Source organism: Amblyomma mixtum, chromosome 10 (assembly GCF_055824585.1).
Source record: "Amblyomma mixtum isolate Tamu chromosome 10, ASM5582458v1, whole genome shotgun sequence".
NCBI lineage: Eukaryota > Metazoa > Arthropoda > Arachnida > Ixodida > Ixodidae > Amblyomma > Amblyomma mixtum.
This window is the reverse complement of record NC_143021.1, coordinates 21,263,547-21,285,796: the sequence shown is the minus strand read 5'-3', so window position 1 is coordinate 21,285,796 and position 22,250 is coordinate 21,263,547. Positions and strand designations below refer to the sequence as shown.

Genomic DNA, 22,250 nt, shown 5'->3' with positions numbered 1-22,250 from the left:
GCGCGCAATATCTGCCGTAAAATAAAACAAAAACACAGCAGGAATGATTTGGGGCTTTAAGCAAGGTGCGAACATTAGAAGCCGTTTTTTTAAGGCTGTCGCGCAACTTTTCGTAGAATACACATGCTTCGGCAGAGCAAAAGGGACGGTTACCAACCGTTTTAAAACACTTTGGTACACCTCGAAACAAACCATTCGCTTGTCGCGTACAAAAGTAGAAACAATGAACACCTTAACAGGAGGCCATGAATTTAGAAATTGATAGAAACATTGTCAATTCAAAGCATCTGACAAATGAGTTCAGTCTTCGCTCACACGTGTATGGAGCCACGCGACTATCAAATGGTGCTTGCCATTAGAAGGGTCTGGAAACCATAAATACGAGATGCTAGAAAATGTTACACACAGTGCTGATTGATGCTGAATAAGCCGAAAAGAATCATAGTTCTGCACGGGCCTACGTACATCCACGAGGATCCATGGTAAAATAAACATCGTCCATGTAGAAATCACTGTTAAAGCTATGGAAGCAGTAGCGGACAAGCACCATCTCCAGGTTGATGGACTCAAATTTATGCCTTTTATCAGTAAGAACAAGCTTGTATGCTGAAAAGGAACGCTCAACCTCAACGGATGTTACAGGAGCGTGCTTGTACTTAGGAACATTTGATGGCTTTACATTGTTGGGTATCATAGAATGTTCACCGGTAAGTACTCCTGAAATTTGCTTGAGGACTGAGAACCCCTCGTTTTTGTCCAAGACAGACTGCAACTTTGCGCGGATTTTCTCGGCAACTTCTCCGTGAGGAAGAGCAGCGATTCGTTGCTGCACATTCTCAATTAGTCCAATGTTGGTAGTGAGCATTACACCCCCACATTCCATTTTTTTTTATAGTGCTCGCAAGGAAAGTGAAGTTAGCGGACAAGTACGCGAGGTTTGGTTTGGTTTGGTTTATGGGGTTTAACGTCCCAAAGCGACTGAGGCTATGAGAGACGCCGTAGTGGAGGGCTCCGGAAATTTCGACCACCAGGAGTTCTTTAACGTGCACTGACATGGCACAGTACACGGGCCTCGAATTTCTCCTCCAAAGAAATTCAACCGCCGCGAACGGGATCGAACCCGCGTCTTTCGGGACAGCAGCCGAGCACCATAGCCACTGAGCCACCGCGGCGGCCAAGTACGCGAGGTCTCCTTGGAGGTTGTCCTGAGAGAAGGCAGAGTGAGCCCTCCTGACTAGAGCACTCTCATCACCTGAGGAACTGTTTATGACGGTCTTCAGGTGAGAAAGGTGGTCGTTGTAGTATTCAACGGCTTCCAGCCACGTTCCCCACCGTGTGATGATAGGCTCCGGCGGGAGAGGCACTTCCGAGAACTGCTCTTTAAACGCGCACACACGACAAGGCGCTTTCAAAAACACACCCTTGACTGAAGCAATAAGTTCATTAACGTCCTTGAAGTGCTTTCTGAGTTCTTCAGAGAGAAAAAAAATTTTCTTCAGAAAAAAATCAGTTAAACTGTTTCCTGCAGGTTTATGGAACATTTTACAGTTGGTTTCATTTGGAACCAACTGGGAATTATTTGGACAAACCTAAAACTTACTCCGTATACTTTCCGAAATGTGGTGCCATCTGGTCGACTACCACTTTAACAGCCAAAGTCATCAACAAGCTACCATGATAAAATGGCAGAACAGAAAATAGGAAAAAGGTTGCTTCGATATTTTCGGCTGACGTGGTTGGTATTGTGTACACAGCCGGCGTAGGTGCAGTGTTCACCACAGCCAACTGACGAGGTCATCTAATGTTGCCACGTGTGCGTTCTACTCAAAACCGAAATGGATTCGAAAGCAAACAGAATCTGAAAGCAAAACCACAGCGTATTTCAGGCCGCTTTACTGTAAAATAGGGCATTTTTAGGCTCTGACGTCGGAAATAGGCATTTATAGGCACTGACACCCAAAATAGGCATTTATAGGCACTATAAAAACAGTATTAAACATATTGTCAACACCTAATTCGTGCTCATATGTAAAAATAGTGCGCCTACGAAGCGTTGAAAAAAATAGGCATTTGCCTAAAATCCGGTCTCTACTTATGAATCACTACGATGAGAGACAAATTTGTGGTTGCAAGAGCTGTGCTGCAACTTCGCACATGGAACATATCTTGAATCAGAATAATGAATGTGTACACTCCTTGAGCTCTCCCACAGGCGTTCTGGGAAATACAGAATACCATAGAAAGGGGAATGGCACCGCTGGACAATTTGTTTCATGCACTCATGTAGAACACTGTTTGTAGCCATCGCACTCAGGTTTCTCAACGCAGCGCAACTTTAAGACCAATATTTGGGATTCAGTTCCAAAACCAGCGCTTATACCTTTGAAATTAAACTTCCTTCATGATTGACTGGCGCAATCGAGCAGTTGGGGCTCATTTCCTGTGTTGATCTGGATGTGGCTTGAGCGAACAGGCTTTGATCTTTCCCTAAAACCATCAGCTCGACCCGTCCCGGTGGAGGCGTTGGTGTGCACATTCGGCCCCGACATCAAGGCGAGCACGGTGTACCCTGAGGACGGCCTGTGCGACTTCAGTTTCCTCGAGGAGATGCCGGTATCACGGGTCGAGGACTTGAGCGGACCGTACTCTCCCGAAGTGCAGCACTTCTTCAACATGGCTGAGAAACACAGGAAGACGGAATACGGGGTTGCCTTCGACAGCGAGTGAGTGTTGGGAGTCGAACAGGGCAGGAAGCGGGGTGGGTGATAGACCGGCTTTGCAGCGTGCACTGCGAAGCCGTTATTACACCTACTCCCCGGTCAATGCTTTTGCGTGTTCGATGCTTTAACGCAGTGCGAATGTCGATAATCTGACGAAAGCTAACAAAAACTCATAACAACTCAATTGCTGCTAAAGTTTATGTATTCACTGAATTCCCCTCCTCCTGGGCATGCAATGGATTTAGACTGCTACACCAGTAGCATCTAAAAGCAAGGATCAAGGCTGTTACGCTCCATGTCGTTCTTCTTCCACTGCTTTTGTCGCTAGCCTGCAGCGTTTACACTCCATTTCAAAAACATCACGCGAAAGAAAAAGCTGACACACCGCCTTTAGTAAACTGAAGAGCTGAGCCTTTAGTTCATTCTGTTTCAGAAGTTCACCGTACGTTTCATTTGCTTCTTCTGCTCTAACATACCGAGCGCTGCGAATATCGGGAGCCTGAAAAATTTCCTCTTAACTCCTTCGCAGGGCAAAGTGCCAGTAGTACTAATACATCGCAGCCGCATTTCCTCGCAGGCAATTCTTTTGCTTCATCACTTTTCAAAATGACGCAACAATAGCATCATTCTTTATTGGCGCTAGATTTCAGAGCATGCTAGTAGTTTCTTTTGAAATATTGGTGAATAATGTTCTAAAATTATCCAGTGCAAAATCGTTGTCAGTTGTAATGATGCTTAGGAAGAGCTACCATAAGTGCTCAATATCGTCAATAAATTGCAGTAAATTAACGGGTGGTCAGGCAATGGCGATCGGTCGTCCTTCGGCTTGTGCTCTGTATGCTTATTTTCTAGTGAAGCAGCGCAACGGCACAAGGCCAACGGAACAAGAGGACAAACACAGCGCTGAACTGACAACAAATGTTTATTCCGGATGCAATCAGCATATATATACCTCAGCACCTTTGAAAAAACAACAAAAGAAAGAGATAGGAGCGGAAGGTATCATCCCAGTCACTATGCGCATGCAGCTGTATCGCGTGTACATCGGTCATATGACATCAGATAGTTGTGCTCTTTCAACGAAATGGCTACGGAAGGTGTGCTGATACAATTCTCACCCAGCTTCATGATTTCAGATGCCTCGATTATCTCTCTAGTAAGTTTATCTTTGTGTTTGGTAACTACATGGCTGTTTTTGAATTTCGGAAAACAGGAACAATCCCGACAGTGAATACCTATGTGGCGGGCCGCATTCTTAACGTTGTTTCCATGCTCTCTAAATCTTTCATTTAGACAACGGCCCGTTTGGCCGATGTATGAAGCACCACACGTCAGCGGGACTGAATACACCACGTTATCTTGGCATGGCACGTACTTCGTCCTGTGGTTTTTCTTGCAGTCACGACCAGATTCTGATCTTTTATCCTGGCCGTTCACCCTCGCACACAAGCCACTGAGTCTCACAGGCGCTGAAAAAACAACATCAACTCCAGCCTTTTTACCTATTCTTTTGAGATTGTGGGACAAGACATGGACATAGGGTATAATTGCCAGATTTCTTTGTTTAGAAAGAGGAGCAGCGTTGCCCCCCTTTAGCTTTTTCAAAATCCCTTCTGCTACTGAGGCCAGAATATGAAGGGGGTATTTTGCATCGGTTAGTCTTTCAACCTGATTGAAGAAACTATGTTTTATCTTGTGTGGACAGGATTTTTTCATGGCATTTTGAAAACATGACGCCACAATGCCTCTTTTCACGAGCTTCGAATGGGCTGAGCTATAAGGAAGTAAGGGCTTTTTGCTTCTAGGTTCAAAAGCCCAGCATACATGGAAATCATTGAAATATAAGGTCAAATCAAGGAACTTAATGCGATCGTTCACAGCCACTTCATGTGTAATTTCCAGCGGAGAAAGCACTTCCGAGAACATCGCGCACAGGTCATTCACTTCCGAAGCGAACGTAGCCGGGTCACAATCTAGCAAAATAAGGTAATCATCTACATATCTGAACACTCTGGAAACTGTAGAGTTCATCAGCGATTGTTCGAGTCCCCTGTCAAGCTTAGCTAGAAAGATGTCACTAAGCAAAGGAGCGATACAAGATCCTATGCAGATCCCATTCTTTTGAATAAAAACAGTCAACCTATGCAGAATGGGAAGGCACTGTTTTTATTCAAAAGAATGGGATCTGCATAGGATCTTGTATCGCTCCTTTGCTTAGTGACATCTTTCTAGCTAAGCTTGACAGGGCACTCGAACAATCGCTGATGAACTCTACAGTTTCCAGAGTGTTCAGATATGTAGATGATTACCTTATTTTGCTAGATTGTGACCCGGCTAGGTTCGCTTCGGAAGTGAATGACCTGTGCGCGATGTTCTCGGAAGTGCTTTCTCCGCTGGAAATTACACATGAAGTGGCTGTGAACGATCGCATTAAGTTCCTTGATTTGACCTTATATTTCAATGATTTCCATGTATGCTGGGCTTTTGAACCTAGAAGCAAAAAGCCCTTACTTCCTTATAGCTCAGCCCATTCGAAGCTCGTGAAAAGAGGCATTGTGGCGTCATGTTTTCAAAATGCCATGAAAAAATCCTGTCCACACAAGATAAAACATAGTTTCTTCAATCAGGTTGAAAGACTAACCGATGCAAAATACCCCCTTCATATTCTGGCCTCAGTAGCAGAAGGGATTTTGAAAAAGCTAAAGGGGGGCAACGCTGCTCCTCTTTCTAAACAAAGAAATCTGGCAATTATACCCTATGTCCATGTCTTGTCCCACAATCTCAAAAGAATAGGTAAAAAGGCTGGAGTTGATGTTGTTTTTTCAGCGCCTGTGAGACTCAGTGGCTTGTGTGCGAGGGTGAACGGCCAGGATAAAAGATCAGAATCTGGTCGTGACTGCAAGAAAAACCACAGGACGAAGTACGTGCCATGCCAAGATAACGTGGTGTATTCAGTCCCGCTGACGTGTGGTGCTTCATACATCGGCCAAACGGGCCGTTGTCTAAATGAAAGATTTAGAGAGCATGGAAACAACGTTAAGAATGCGGCCCGCCACATAGGTATTCACTGTCGGGATTGTTCCTGTTTTCCGAAATTCAAAAACAGCCATGTAGTTACCAAACACAAAGATAAACTTACTAGAGAGATAATCGAGGCATCTGAAATCATGAAGCTGGGTGAGAATTGTATCAGCACACCTTCCGTAGCCATTTCGTTGAAAGAGCACAACTATCTGATGTCATATGACCGATGTACACGCGATACAGCTGCATGCGCATAGTGACTGGGATGATACCTTCCGCTCCTATCTCTTTCTTTTGTTGTTTTTTCAAAGGTGCTTAGGTATATATATGCTGATTGCATCCGGAATAAACATTTGTTGTCAGTTCAGCGCTGTGTTTGTCCTATTCTTCCGTTGGCCTTGTGCCGTTGCGCTGCTTCACTAGAAAATATGTCAGACCAACTCGCCCACCAGTTCATGTTGTACAACTGTATGCTTATGATACTGTAATTTGCATATACTAAAGCTCTGGCGCGAAAAGTTAGCGGGACTTTTATGACCTGCCTTTGTCATACACTCGTTACCGCTCGACAGAGTGCGTTGATGTTACCCAGGCTCTAAAAGTGCCGCGAGCGGTCCTACATGGCACGACATTCCAAAGACATAAGAGAAGTAGAAAAAATACAGACGCGCGCAATATGTTTTATATTTAGAGGTACAATAGAACTGATTCTCCATCCTAGTCGAAATCAGGGCAAAGAAATGTGCTTGGGCAGGACATGTAATGCGAAGGCGAGGTAACCGCTGGTCCTTAAGGGTAACGGAGTGGATTCCAAGAGACGGCAAGCGTAGCAGGGGGCAGCAGAAAGTGAGGTGGGCGGATGAGATTAACAAGTTTTCGGCGATAGGGTAGCCGCAGCTGGAAAATGACAGGGTTAATTGGAGAGACATGGGAGAGGCCTTTGCCCTGCAGTAGGCGTAGTCAGGTTGATGATGATGTGTAGTAGAAAAATTGCTTATTTAACGTCCATAGTAAAAGCGGTTATTTACGAGTGTTATTGCTGGAGCCGATGAACAAAAGAATGACTTCTTCCAGCTGTGTTATACCTAATTATGGATAGGGACGCATTCGCATTTGGGCGCGTAAGTGTTTCGAAGGTGGTCATGATCTATGAATTTTGCTTATGATTGGGAGGTCCGTCGAAATGTCATCGACAATAGCGTCCGTCGCGGATAGCGTTCTAGGGTTGCACGAAACACGAAGGCCTCACCAGCAGAGCTGGTATCTTGAAGACGACAGGTATGGCGCTCGTGGAGAACAATGGCGCACACATGCTGGAAAGACTGCAGTCGATGAAGCACGGTTGGATGACAGCTGTTCATATGCGAGATTAGAAGCGATCATTCACCTTTCAGCGTAATGTTGCGGAACAGCGTCCTGGCAAGGTATTCAGCTGTAAGTTTCATGTTCAGCCCACACGCTTCATGGTAAGCACAAATAACTAGAGAGATATGAACGAGCGAGTAAACTGAGTCTGACACATGGCTTCGGGAGGGCGCAATAATCACCGTATTTCAAGAGCGTAAAATGGAAACCATGATTTTTCCCGTCAAGTGTTTTCCCGTCAAGGACATCAGCTTAAGTGCTTGTCCTACTGAGCTGACCTTATGAAGAAGTTAGAATGTCATCGTTTGATCAGCTGTTTTATGCACAGGCCTCCATCCTGTCTTTAGTGACGAGATCACTGGGGTGCGCGTGGGCCATGGTATAGATACCATACGTTCACACTTGGTAGTGTTACTGCTGGCGTGATCTGCAAATTTGGGGCGTGTTCGCTTTCGAATGGCACTAGCACGTGCACAGAACAGTGCTTCCCACTCTTAGAGAAGAAAAAAAATAGAACATTCTGCTGTCTGCCAGCATACATTTAAGTTAGCAATTGTAGTTCACTAGCTATGAGGAAACTGTATTCAAGATTACTTTAGCATCATTAGTCTAATAGGCTCTCAAGACCTGATCGTTTAATTGCCATAATTTTACTTTAGAAGTTGTTATTGCTGCAGCATTTTAGGCTCCATAATGTAGGAAAATTCAGTTTTTTATTCCCTTTGCACTTATAAAGAAGTTTGTCCATCACCATTGTGTATGTCGATTGTTTGCACACCCCACAGGGAGAAGGACCTAATGATGGAAATTGTAAAGAACACTACATCTAAAAGTCATTTCGAGACCCTCTTCAGTCGGAGGATATTTCACTATGGATATATAAATACTGACCCGTATCTTTCCGACGCTACAAGTATGGCTGAGTTACTGGGCATTCTCAAGGTAAGAGTTAGCCGTTGAAGTGTTGGTGTTAGATGGAAAAGATTTCCCATTTGTTACTTAAAAGGACACTCGATTAGTTTTTCTTTATATGTAGCATGACAATTATACCAGAAGTGTCGAGTGTGATTAAAAATAGACCATGGAATCTTAACCTGCTCTTCGTATCCTGACACGTGAGCTCTACTGCTTTCTCTCATTCAGATGTAGTGTCAGTGGCACTCAGGGAACCAGGCGGACGAAAAAATGAAAAAAACAAAGTGCACTTACGTTTTCCTGACTATTTGCCGTCGTTGTAAATGGTTTTGTTTTTGTGATAGTTCATCTGGGAAATAAGTAAGTCCATCCAATACAGAAATAACATTACATGCAATGTTTCTAGTACGGCAAAGTTCTCGAAGCGACCTTCCTGCGCGAGAATGAAAAAATATAAAGAATGCAAGGTTTACAGACATCAGGACTCCTTACTCCTCTGGACCAGTAGTAGTATATCTGCGCCATAAAGGCCGGGATACATGCGACGTTTTTTCGACGACATTCGCGCGGCAGAAAACGTCGCGGCGGCGCGACACCCGGCTGGAGATACAAGGAGCGTTAAAGCGGCGGCGCGCCGCCGCGTATCCCTCGACGCGAAAGCAAATGTGATCAACAAGTGGCAAACACCACTGTGCAAGGAGGCCTGTGAGAACAGCGACGCTGACCATTCTGTTAAAATCAGGAAAGTTTCAATTCGACACCACTGTAGAAATTTTAGCAGGCGCGCGCATAAGTATCTATAAAGATTTGCGTGCTGGAATGCATGCCGTCGCGTACCTTTCGACGCCCGCTCAGCCGCGGACACCAGCGGCTGCGGTTTTCTGCGACACATTCGCTTCAACGAAGGAGCGCAGGCATTCCGATCCAAGATTCGGCCGTGTTCTCTAAAAAAAGCGACATTTCAAGTGTGACGAAGCGTTTATATTCACGACAAAAACATTTGCGTGCCAAAAACACGGCGTAGCTAGCGTAGCTCGACAGCCATGGCGGCCATGTTGGCGGCGGCAGGCAGAGGAACGGAAGAGCGGGCTATCTGCGCTGCTATTGGCTCTCTTCAGCCGCCGCTTCCGGTCTCACCGGACGCCGCGCATCAAAATCTAGCCGGTCCTGATCGGCGGCGGCGGGCGTTTTTCTCGACGCCGGGCGTCAAATCTGCGCCGTCGGGCGAAAATCGACGACTCGCCGCGGTAAAAACGCTCCATGTATTCCGGCCTTAAGGGCTTGAAACGAGTAAAGAAATTTTTCAGTGCAGGCTCCTTACACATTGAAAACCGATGGGGTAGATTTTGATGTCCCAGCATTTGGCTTAAACGCGCCATTTCAGCTTCAGGTGAGGGCATAGCTTAAATTTATAGTGGGGACCGTTTAAATGCGCATCATGCGGCTTCCTTATTGTTTTGTTTTTGTTCCCCGATTTAAATGCGCGAAATTCATGAACTGCTTGTTCTGAAAAAATTATTTCTCAAGCTCGGTAGCCACTCAGCACCAATTTGTTGGAGCATTTTTTCTACGACCCCTTCAATATTCCTGAGAAACCTATATTCAGTGCTCTTCGACACAATATTTGTTTTATATTCTCGCAATGCATTGGCGCTCTTGCAATATCTTGAGCCTTGAGAATAGTTTTTCAGCGTCAATAACACCATGCGAACGAGGTTCTTATATTGCCACGTATCATTGTAGTGTCCGTTCGTTCGCGATCAAGGCTGCAGGAACGAGGCATTATCATTTTTGTTCGTGACGCGAGAAGCTACCGGACTAATCTCGATTGACCACAGCTATGAAGAACTGCATCTACGTTTATCCAGATTACTGTAGTTACGTTTGGCCTGTTATCTCGTAGTTTTCTTGCCGGCTTTATATTGAGCGATGCAGCGAGCGGCGGGCATTCGTAGTTCGACGACTGACGAGCACATTTTGTTGCTTACGCCGCTGTCGTGCTGTTTAGTTCTTTTGCGGGCGCAAGTCAGCCCAAATAAAGAGCTTCATTTGCAAGTCTTGCTCCTGTCTTCTTGACCGCTGGACAGCCGTCACTAGAACGTGACAATATACCTGAGTGAGCCTGAGTGGAACATGTCTTGTGCCCATATGAAGGCTAGCATCCTTTCAATGATACAATAAAACTGCACTTGTGGGTTTTTCGCGCGTTTTGTAGTGAAGTTCAGATTAATAGAGAATGAGGGAATGGGCGCGCAAAATGTTGGAGGCAGCGAAAGAAGGGAACAGCGGTCACCTGAGGAACACATCAGCATTGCACGACAGCAATGGATGTTGTGAAGGCTGTAGCTTTCCAAGTTTTGTTTGTCTCAATGCTTAGCGATGCGCCATCGCTACAAAGCCATCAATGCGCGCACAATGAGAATATGGATATTCTTTTCACAGGCATGTGGTAGGCACGAAATGTGAAGAAACCTCTTGGACCTAGTAGCGATGAAAGGAACACATGTAATCAAGAATGTGTAAAGACTGCAAGAGAATCAAGCAGCAGCCTTTTGAAGCCTAATTGCACGGCCCTCTCCGGGAGAGGATTTAGGTTCTTTTACAGCAAATTTTGTGGCAGGAAAGTTTTCCAGTCTTTGAATCCTACGTAACTGTATTACATTTGGGCCTTAGGGTGGCAGCAGGCATGGAGCGCTGCAGAACATCTGCGCAGCTTTTGTTCGGTAATATTACTAAAGAAGTAAACAAATAGAAAGAAATTAGACAGTCAGTATGACATCGCGAGATTAACTTCTAAACGAAAGGAATGGAGTATTGTAGGGTACACTTGATAGTAATTGAGCTTGTGTCAACTTCGAATACGTGGTGAGCCGTATGGTCTTTCACTCATAAGTTTTACCACCACCATACCTTATTGGAGGTGTGAAACAGGAGCGAATAGTGGAGAGTGGATAGCGGCGACTTCACCCATTGTAGTCTGGCATTCTCTGAGGGAGGGAGCGTCAGCATTCTAACTTTACGCATTGTGGATATTTAACCTTGATGAACACGTCAAACGTTTCTGCTCTAGATATTACTCGATGTAGTTCAGCAATTTAATTAATTTAGAATGGCTCCCTTGAAGTTGCTGCGTTAAAAGTTACTTTTAGCACCATTTTCATATACAAGCATAAAAGTAATTACCTGCGAAAAACTGTGAAATCATTTATCTTCGATTAATGAAATCTCTCAATTCTGTCTAGGACATTAAGAACTTTTTGGCAGAAAAAAGGACACCAGAAAGACCCATATACACCGTTATAGCATCTACGTGGTCAAGTAAATATGACATTATATCAGCGGTCGATGCTGCGGCTGCATTCAGGTAAATGCCTCTTTGTTTTTCTGTAAGTCTGTGCGAGCAACATTCAACGTTATGGGCATACAGCCGGATGGCAGGTATCACGCCAGTTTTGAAGTTCACTGTGAAGTAAGAGTTCAACCGAAACGATGGCCTTATGGTACAGCGTCTGCCTCGCATGCGGGAGAAGCAGGGTTTGATTCTCAGAGCCGCCCTGTACCCACGGATTTCATAATTACTGGAGCCCTTCTACTGGTTTGCTGTACAATTTATGTGACTCGAAATGCTTTGGAAAAGCGTCTTGCAGCAAACTGTTCATAAAGAGGTTTAAGTTCGGTTCTGGTTTAAGTTCCCATGAACCCAGTTTCTATGTCCGGGTAAAGTTTTTCTAGATGCATGCAGCATTTGGTTTAGTTTGAAGTCCAAAGGCCTTTTAATTATAGGTGCATGTATATCATTGGTGTCCTCGGTGTGGTCACGTAATATGAATTCCTGATCGCCCACGTTTAGCACGTTCTGTGCTCCTGGCTGTCGTCAGATTTAGGAATGCCGTGGTGCGCCTAGAGTGCATGACGGGAAAGAAAAAATGCGACAGTTGCATTGACTTTGAAAAACGCGTCGAAAAATATAAAATTGTGCATAATTTGACAACATTTAGAGCGCGATAATCGCTCATTATTTCACTACGGACTGCGCTTGAAGTGCGAAACGCGTTGGTTTGAAGGAATGTTAGCACGTGAATGATTATGCAAAGAAGCGACCGGACTACGGCGCAAGCTGGTCACATTCTCCTTCTGTCGTTATTTTCTGGCCTAGTACTTGAGCAGCGTTACTTAGTGTAAAAAAAATTCCACCATCTAGCACACGAATAAAACGTCCCTGCTGAAAAAAGTTCTATGTTGCAATAAACTCATACAGTTTATCATACAAATATCATAGACTTATCATACAAATCATAGAAAATTATCATAGAAATGTCATACATTTCTATAAATCATACAGTCATCATAGAGATGTCATAGAATATCATACAAATTGTATGATATATCATTCAGATTGCATGATATTCTATGATGAAGCCTCTATGAGGTTATTGCATCATAGAAGTTTTTTGCAGCAGGGGTGTTGCCGTCAAAGTACTGTGCTAAAAAAGTAACCAAAATTGGAAGCTGTGATAGCGAAGAAGCACGGTAGACACCGACATCGGCGGACTAACTACTGAAGTAGGCGCTTATTATTTGTTTTCAGCATAGTTGGAATTAACTGGAATGGACTGGCGACGCCTTCCTCCAGAATGGATGATGTTCTTCCATTTTCTAGGAATATGTCCCTACTTACTGTCTTTCTAAATGGGGAACTTTCTTTAGGGTCATGTATCGGATAATTTTAAGCGGCATTTTGAAAGCGATAGCTTTGAAGCTCTCATTCCGGCGGCGTTCAAGAAAATGACGAGCAGTCTGAAAGGTAGTGACGCTAGGCGTGCAGCGCCGGATTTTAATGTCATTAAAATAAGCCGTCCAAATGTGAATACAAGGTCGCACAATGAATCAAACGAGTTTGACATTAAAATCTAAACTTATCGAATTGCAAGTAAAGTTCGGCTGGGATGGCAATCGAACCTGTGTCATTTCGAACCCAAACCAGACATGCTACTGCTAGGCCACCGAGGTCCGTTCGTTTGGCATGGTTAAAAGGCCGACTCCTATGTCTTGTCCGACAGCGTCCCTGTCTGTGAAGAGTTAAGCAAAGAGAACCCAGGCTATTTAAGGGAGTTATTTACGCTACCGCGTCATACCCCTCTAATTTTTTTAGCCTCCAAGGCAGATTCGTTGAGACAGTACATAGTACAGAAATATTGTACGCCTTGGTATATTTTTATGACTCTTAGTGATTAGAAACTCTTGAAAGTCAAAATTACCCATTCAGTCATCGCACGAGTTGTACGTGTCCGAAACTCTCGTGTCCTCTTTAGTCCTGACTCACGCACGCCCTGTCAAAGAAGAAATTTTTGAATTCGTCACCACCTGAAGCCCCACCGTTATTAGATTTCGAGTCCGAAGTTTCGAGTCCGAGTCGGGTTCGAAATTATTAGATTTCCGGTCCAGCGAGTAGTTCCGTAAGTCCAGGGCTCCAGCGCGATGGCTGTAGCGGATGCCAGGTCGACTGACCGGACTACGTAGAAAGTGGCTAACGAGCACCTAAGAGGTACTTCCTTAGACGGGCGGAGGAACGCGCAACCTGAAGGTGCGCATTACTCAGCTTTCACTGGTTTATACGAAAACAGCCATAACATCTTCTTCTAAGCCAGCCTCCTTGTTGTTCTAGCATGAAGAAGACTTAAATCAAGCGCAGTGTCATCGCTTGGGGATAACTGCATGTGCACCCTCTAAATTTTTAGTTCTCGTGTTTGGTGATTCATTTACCATTCTCACTGGTTCTGTGCATTGCAGCCAAGTGCGAGCAAACCAAGTCTTTCATTCCTGTCATCCCACTCTGTAGTGGTAAAAAGAAAAGAAACAGTGTCTTATCTGGCCTTTCAAACATACTTAGAAGGTTCTCTGAGCATTATCAGGAAGGCGGATTACAACACCAGATTCGTATTGTAAGACGCGTCATCATGCAAATTTCATTAGGTTTCTAGTAGAAGAATGCGCAGAAAGTTCTGAAAGCCCGAAAAAGTTTTTCAATCAGCCTCTTCAAGAAAATGATTGCAGTCATTCTTTACATTCACGCCTTTTGCCATAGCTTCCAAAATACGGGAAAAGTTAGCTGTAGTTTATTGAGGTTTAACGTCCCAAAGCGACTAAGGCTATGAGAGACGCCGTAGTGGAGGGCTCCGGAAATTTCGGCCACCTGGGGTTCTTTAACGTGCACTGACATCACACAGTACACGGGCCTCTAGAATTTCTCCCCCAAAGAAATTCTAGCCGCCGCGGCCGGGATCGAACCCGCGTCTTTCGGGTCAGCAGCCGAGCACCATAGCCACTGAGCCACCGCGGCGGCTCAAAATACGGGAAAACGGGTTGGCATAAATGTTATATTTGCTGCTCCGAAACTTATTAAATGACCTGTGCAAAGATGAGATTCCTTGCTAGATGTTTGTCATTTTGAGTAAAGAAAGAACTTTTTTTCCATTCCGGTGTCTTGTAGTGCGACGTAAAGTGGATACAGAGAAAAATATGCCGTTCTCTTCAGTTATTTCCATGTTATTCGCTCTCTATGCAAAAGACGCACCCGCAACTGAGTTATGTTTGAATATTTTATATGTACATTACTTTGTTCTGAAAAAAATCTTTACCCACTTCTGCTGGGTCCCGGGCATGCGAAAGTATTACTCAAAACTAAATAAAAGAGCTGTGTCAATGATAAGTTCATGAGGATCAGTAGGAAACAGATTTACGGCCACAAAATTACTCTTTGTATGTCGCATAAATGTGTCGCGGAGTTCTAAATGATTCCCGTCCTAATGAGGGGTGAAGATAAAATCACAGTAACGATTGAGTAGGCTTGCGAGAAAAATAAAAAAATGCCTTGCAAATCCTGTGTCAGTGGTTTCTCCGAGCATTTATCGATGAAGGTGTTGCCGTATCTTAGGTGCTGTTAGGCGAAACCACTTCTATTCGCGTCCGCCCTCCTCATGTGCGTCCGTCACGTGCGTCACCTCGCTCCGGTCATCTCGCCTACGCGCGCGCCATCTGCTGCACCACCGCCGTACATTGTGTGGGGTTTTCAGTGGATACCGTATGATGGCGCTGCAACTGCACTCCAAACTTCTAGCACGGAGGAAACTTACCGGTAACATACATATGCAATTTAGATTCTCATAATTACTGATGTTCGCCTCAGTGCGTATCCTGAAGCTACGTTTCTGAGACATCTGTGCGTCCACTATACTCGCCTTTTTCAACTTGAAGCGTTAATGGCGCTCGAGAATAGCAGTTTATCATCGTGACAGATACGCCAGACCGACTAGGACTTATTTTCAAGATTGCAAGGATTTGTTATTCGCTCCACAAAAAATCGGCCGCGGAACCCCCTCAGAGGCTCTCAAGAGTAGCGCCTCTTGTGGGGTTGTGTGAATTTTAAATGGACGAAGCCAGTCTTTGCCTGGTCCATTGCGAAGCCTGCAATATGTATGTACATTGTCTATTGTGATTGCAGTCCTCGATCCTATTGTGATTGCAGTTTTGGTGCAATTATTACCGAAGTAAGGCAATAGATAAAGAAAACCGTCGTGGCGGATTGGAAGCGATCCAGTCTAGCACGCCGGAGGCCCGAGTTCGATTCTGACCTATTTCGCCTTTTTCTTCTCATCATTTTCGTTCAGTTATCTGGACACACTCTGTCCGCAACTTCCCTCCACAGCTTCCGGTGACGCCACTCATGAGCCCAGAAATGGTTTCGCGTTACCAAATAACGGGAAGTGTTGCTGGCCTTGCTCAACTCATTCGTTTGCCATGTGTGGTTGATTGCAGAGAATTCGTGGGTGCTTACCGCTCTACCGAACTCGCTAATTCTTCTTTAACAAGAAATAAACTGTCTTTAGTTAGTTCATCGCTTTGTGTATCCTGCGTGTTTCTTCCAGTCTCAATTTCTCTTTCCGGCCCGTTTTCGTACAAAATGTATAAACAACTCTCCCAACTGTAGATGTTAAGCTGCAGACGATGATAAGCTGCGATAAGCTGCGATGATACCTCTCTGAACGGCACCAGTACGTCCAGATCTCAGGTTCCAATTCTGTGCCAGCTCCAGTTCTCTCAGGAGTACGCCAGGGCTCCGTTCTCGGTCCACTATTGTTCCTTATTTACTTAAACGACTTAAACTTCGACTTCCCTGTACGGTGCCGTTTTTTCGCTGACGACTGCGTTGTATATCTGCCTATTCAAAATGCGGAGGATCACCATGTGCTGAATGACTACCTTTCAGAGGTCTCAAGGTGGTGCCTAGTCTGGCAAATGTCACTAAACACGTCTAAGTGCTCAAAAATGACATTTACGCGTTAAAAGTGCGCTCTTGATTACACATACAGAATAAACAGTGCAGCTGTCTCCCCCGTAAACGAATACAAATACTTGGGGGTTCTATTCAATAGTAACTTGAGTTGGAGTTCGCACATCGGGCATATAGTCTCAAAGGCGTCCAACAGGCTTTGGCTGTTAAGAAATCGTCTAAGGCACTGCACATCTAAAACTAAATTAGCAGCTTACACTGCACTCGTACGGCCATTACTGGAATACGCAGATGTGGTTTGGGATCCGCACACCCAAGTGGATGTACAGCGCATTGAAGGCGTTCAAAGGAAGGCGCTTAGATTTATCTACAACGCATATGGAAGGCACGTTTCGGTTAATAATCTATTTAGGGAATCTGAACTGCAGACACTTCAATCTCGTCGCAAGTTGCACCGTCTAAAAATGTTGCATGGGATTGTTAATAACTCAACAAACATTCATTTTGAGACCTACATGGCATACAACACTTCACGACCAACGCGCAATAAACACAATTTGACAATCATGGTGCCACGGTGCCGAACGAAAGCGTATCAGTTTTCTTTTTTTCCAAGAACGATATTGGAATGGAACCGGCTTCCGCGTGACGTGGTCCGTTTGACAGATCAGAAGTCTTTTTTATCTGCTGTCATATCGTCATTTTAAGCGCAGTGTATTCATTCATGCTCTTTTGTTTGCTTTCTTTTGTATTTTTAGGTAACCGAGTGCATTTAACCTTGCTCTTAGTCTTTTTATAAAACTCTGTGTGTTAGCGTTTGCTTCTTTATTCGCATTTTTACTTGCTTTGTTTTGTCGCGATGTAGAATGAATCCTTGTACCGCTCCTGCCTTGGCCACCAAATGGAGGCTGGCAGTATTGAATAAAATAAAATAAATATTCCCTCTTCTGCTGACAGGAATGTTCTGGTGCCAGACATCTACATTTCCAAAGCACATTTTGTAGAAAATGACAGCCGATTTAATGCGTGCGTTATTGTGCCACCCACGTTCCTGGAACCACCGGACATCGAGGACAGTAAGGGCGTCTATTTCTACAGCCTGGTGAGCGAAACCTCTTTTCTGTCAACAACAGGTAGCAGTAGGGGTGCTGACGGCGAACGCAGTGATCAGGACTTCAGAGCCATTGCAGTGTATTTTGCTGCTATTACAGTGCACCGATCGTACAGTGATTAACGCTGGGAATCAAACGTTATTACAGTTATCAGAGACACTCTGCGACAAATTGTTGAGCCCCAATGTTCATGTGAAGATTCGTAAATAGGTGCAATTGGGGGTATACAGGTCGCCGAATCGAATCCTTGGCACAAGCTACACACTAACATAACTAGTAGGTTTGTGCCGGAAAAAACGCTGAATCATATGACACCACGGAATATTCGGCGGCAAATGGCTGTCCCGCAATTTTTAGACGAATGTCGGCACTTGGTTGCCCTACTTTTACGCAAACCAGAGAGGGATATTTATACCGGATCTACATAGTGTAGTTGGAGTGGTAGTGCTTGAGCAGCCCTCCTCTGCCTGTTGTTATTCTATTCCAATGCAACCGCCTCGGTACCATGGCAACCACGAGGATACAGTGTCGTTGCTATGGAAATCGCCATTTTGGATTCTATCCGTGCAACTAGCATAACACGGGGGCTCGAAATGCGGCTAACGCTCTGAAGTACGAAAGAACTGTTCCGACCAGCAGCCCACGGCTAGTAAATGGGACCAATCAGACGTGGAATTAAACAGACATTGTATAAATATAATAAAACAAACCAAAAGTATTCCATATATAAAAGAAAGCACTACGCAAAATATTCAGAATGGATAATATTGCATAGATGAGAAGAGGTCAAGAACAGCGCTCCATATACATGAGGGATAGATAACTGAAAATACTTATCTCTGCAGTTACAATTCTTGGACATGACAAATGAAGGACAAAATGTTGCTTCACTATAGCGCGGGAAAATTGTAGCCAGTTTTCAGTCTGATCGGTAAGATCTACCATTTTTTTGCCTAAAAATGGTAGTAAATTAAAACTCTTTCTTGGGCAAGTTGGTTCATCATTTCTGAAGGTACGTACTTGCGCGAAAAAAAAACAGGACAAAAATGAACAGACACATACGACATGTAGAAGGCGCAACTTCCAACCGGTTTATTTTGAAGAGAAGGTAGCTACATATATACCAGTGAGGGCAGTCACAAGGTTGATAAAATATCAAACACGTGCTCACTTCGTGTCAGTTATCCATCGCCAAGAGTGTTCCCAGAAACATCACATCTAAATCTGATAGGTATCGACCCCCAAAGCAGCAGGAAAGAACAATGAATCATGAGGTGAACAATGAAGGCATTTTCATTAAACATATTTAAGCAAAATCAATGTGAGAAACCTGTTTTGGTAAAAGCATTGTCGAAAACATGTTTTAGCAAAAGCAGTGTCAAGAAACCTTAAAAACATGGCATACTAAAACTAGTCAAAGTTTAAGGTCTACACTTTGTAGCAAAAGCATTGTGAAGAAACGTAAAAACACGGCAAACATACCAAAACTGGTCAATGGTTAAAATCTGCTCTTCGTAGCAAAGCAGTCTGAAGAAAAGTAAAAGGTCCATAATTCAAAACAGCCGGTAAAGAAGATTAAAAAAGCGAAGTAAGGCAGAGTTAAAGAGTCAAAGAAAGAAGTCCCATTATGACTGCACATAATAGTTGAACAAATGCAGGCAAGAAGCAAAACAAATACACATCCGTCGATCTAGGAATCGTATCTTTGTTCAACAGTAGAACTGAAGCTGTGCTAATACGGCTGTCTCTAATGTTAGTAGTATGAAAGGCCTCAGTAATTTCCCTATGAAATTTGGTTCTTGCCTGTGCAAGAACTTTTGTACTTATGGATCTCTTAATTTTCTTGACGCTGCTTTGCTACGAAGAGCAGATTTACCAGTTTTAGTACGTTTGTCGTGTTTTTAGGTTTCTTGACGCTGCTTTTGCTATGAAGAGTAGATTTTAACCATTCACCTGTTTTAGTATGACGAGTTTTTAGATTTCCTGACACTGTTTTTTCTACGACATGTTTTCGACAACGCTCCTGATAAAACGTTTTTCACACTGCTTTTGCTCAGATACGCTTAATGCACATACCTTCATTGTTCACCTCGTGACTGATCGCTCTGGCCTGCTGCTTTGGGGTCGATGCCTATCAGATTTAGATGTGATATTTCTGCGAACACTCTTGGCGATGGAAAGCTGGCGATTTTTTATTTGTTTTTCTGGAGAAGTGAGGAGTCGCGTTTGTAACCTCGGCCAATAAGTGTTCAAAACTTTGCACACCGTTACAGAAGCGTAAAATATCACTTCATAAGGTGAAAGAAATCTGAATGCTCGCGCGCACCAATTATTTGGCGGTGACTGAGGGGGATACGATGATACAGCCCGTTTGATGAGTAAGCGGCAGAGAGAGAAATTTTAGCAGTTACAACGCTTTGCTGAGTTTCGGAAAACACAGTAAATCCGCTCGAAGAAAACGCAATACTGAAGCGCAAGGAAAGAGCAAAATGCAAAATGTGGTCTTTTTACTTGATTACCACAAGGCAGTGGCAGAAAATATAAAAACTTCTAGCTTATGAGGAATGCTTGCCCTAACGAGTCAAGCTTACCATGGAGACCGGTAATATCGTTGGTGCTTTCTGCCAAAGGACAAAAAAGCGGAGTGTTGTGCCCCAGTGCTGTAGATTATACTCGGCTGGCCCTTTTTGAATCAGGACGATAAATGGCGATAATTGCATATTTGTTACAGAGGAGCATCCATGAGCGGGCAAGATGAGCACCAAGACACAAGCAAACAACCGAAGTCTAGCTTAGTTATATAAGTTTGTGAGGAAAATTGTAATAATCGACATCTCGCTCTGAGTAATATTATTTTAATCTAATCGTCTTATTTTTGACCCCGTATAATGCCGCACACTGACTGATGACTGACTGATGCCCGCTACAGCCCGTTATCGTTTACATCTAATATGCTTTCGTCGCTTCTAAACAAACGAGTTGTTTCGTGGCCACAGTACTGTTTTCTTGCAAATATATCTTAGACACAATAATTGCACTTTCTACCTTTTTCTCAATGGCACCGTAAATTGTATACCTCATTAAACACTCTCCTAATCTTGTAATTGTCCTTGTTTATCTCTTGATTTTGTACCAAATCCTTCCATGTCTGATGCGCTCTATTTGTATTCTAGTTTTGTTGCCAATGACATGTTTTAGGGGCCGTGAATCCCGTCAAGCCCTGTTAGAGGGTTTTTGTTCACTGTCCTCAGCATCTGTAATGTTCATGTTGGAACAAAATGATGATGATGATGACGATGATGTAAATGGCTCAAAATCAAATAAGTAACTGTTACGATAGGCGTTTCATTGACTAATGATATCGTGCTAGATATAGCCTGGGGTACTTTCAGAAGACCCATGCGAGTCTTCATCTAGCAGTGTTGCTCCCTTTTCGAACGTCATGCTGTGACCGCGCAGGTGACGGCCCTGAAGCACGCCTCGGACGTCGACAAACTACGACACCAAGGCGTGGGAGCAGCAGCGCTCTACTTGTCTGTCGGAGTCTATGGCCGCTGGTACTTCGATCCCACCGACTCCGAAGGAAATGTGGAAGCCGACACCGTGGGCACCCTCTGTCAGCACAAACGAATTCCCGAACAGATGGCCAGCGTCGCCGAGGTGAGTGCATGCGCAGATGCCGACGACCTCCCCTTCACACCCGCGCGGAGTTCCGTGATCAGCGCTGTTGAAGCCAGAAGCCAAATTACTGTACGCTCTCAATCTGAAGGCAGTATGAAAACAGCTTCAAACAGCCTTCAGATTGAGAGCGCTACGCAATTCGGTCCCAGGGCTCCGAACGAGACAAATGCATGTTGTGACCGAAGCACAGTTCCATTTTTCCCGCAATCATTTCGGCGGCCCATGCTGAATGAACTGGTTTCCTCGGAGACGAGAAAGCTTGACAGGTGTCTATAAAGACCGAAATTGGCACTCTGTTCGATAGGCACCACGGGCGCTTATGAGTAACCTAGAAAGGAGTCGAGTTTCCTTGCTGGTGGCAAGGAAGTGTTCTGCGAAGCATTAATTTGTCAATTGTCTCGGAAAGGAAGCACCCAGAGGACAAAACTTGGCTGCTACCATTGCGTTTTGCGACGTTCGAGAAGTAGTGAATACGGATGATTGAGGACAAAACCCATCCATCAGTTATTCTATTCCCTGGCTCTCTGCGGCTTGTTGTTGATGTTTGTCCAGCAGCAATAGTCTTATTTATCGCCGGGAGAATTGGCTGCGGTAATCTTCCTGTCTTTCGTATATAAAACTAGTGACTTCTTTACCCTAATGAACGGATTGCTTCCGGTTTGAAGTGAAGGGCGGTCAATGTAGCCTCTGGTATCCGCGCCCAAGAACAGGTGTCGGATCACACGGTCTGCTCGCGAAATAGACCGGTGATGATAACAACTGTTTTACATTCAAGAATCTTCTCTAGCTATCGATGCAGGCTAAGAAGACCGGGGTAATATGCGATGTCAGTGCACATTGAACAACGCGAGGTGGTCGAAATTATCCAGAGCCCTTCACTACGGCATCCCTCATAGCAGGAGTCACTTAGGGGCATTACACCCCATAAAAAAAACAACTTCAATTTGTTCTCTGTGCGTAATTAAAGCGGCTTACAGAAGAAACAAAAATTTCCCTGCGAGTCTTATGGCACTGTCAGGCAGTCTTCAATAAGGCAGCAAGTTAACTTCGGATTAATAATAAATCAAACATCGTCGGTGCGGCTAATTAGTCCAGAATTTAAACTTTTGACGAACCCTTCATCCTCTAGCAGTGAACATTTAA

At 44.3% G+C, this 22,250-nt stretch overlaps 1 protein-coding gene across 1 annotated transcript in view; it reads left to right on the top strand.

Moving 5' to 3' along the window:
- The window catches only part of LOC149325319 (uncharacterized), a 139,933-nt gene that overhangs the window by 104,131 nt on the left and 13,552 nt on the right, over positions 1–22,250 (top strand). The window contains exons 7-11 of the mRNA XM_089564232.1: positions 2,501–2,723; positions 7,895–8,051; positions 11,267–11,388; positions 17,272–17,416; positions 20,886–21,086. Coding sequence (XP_089420358.1) covers positions 2,501–2,723; positions 7,895–8,051; positions 11,267–11,388; positions 17,272–17,416; positions 20,886–21,086 — 848 coding nt within the window. The remainder of the gene's footprint in view (positions 1–2,500; positions 2,724–7,894; positions 8,052–11,266; positions 11,389–17,271; positions 17,417–20,885; positions 21,087–22,250) is intronic.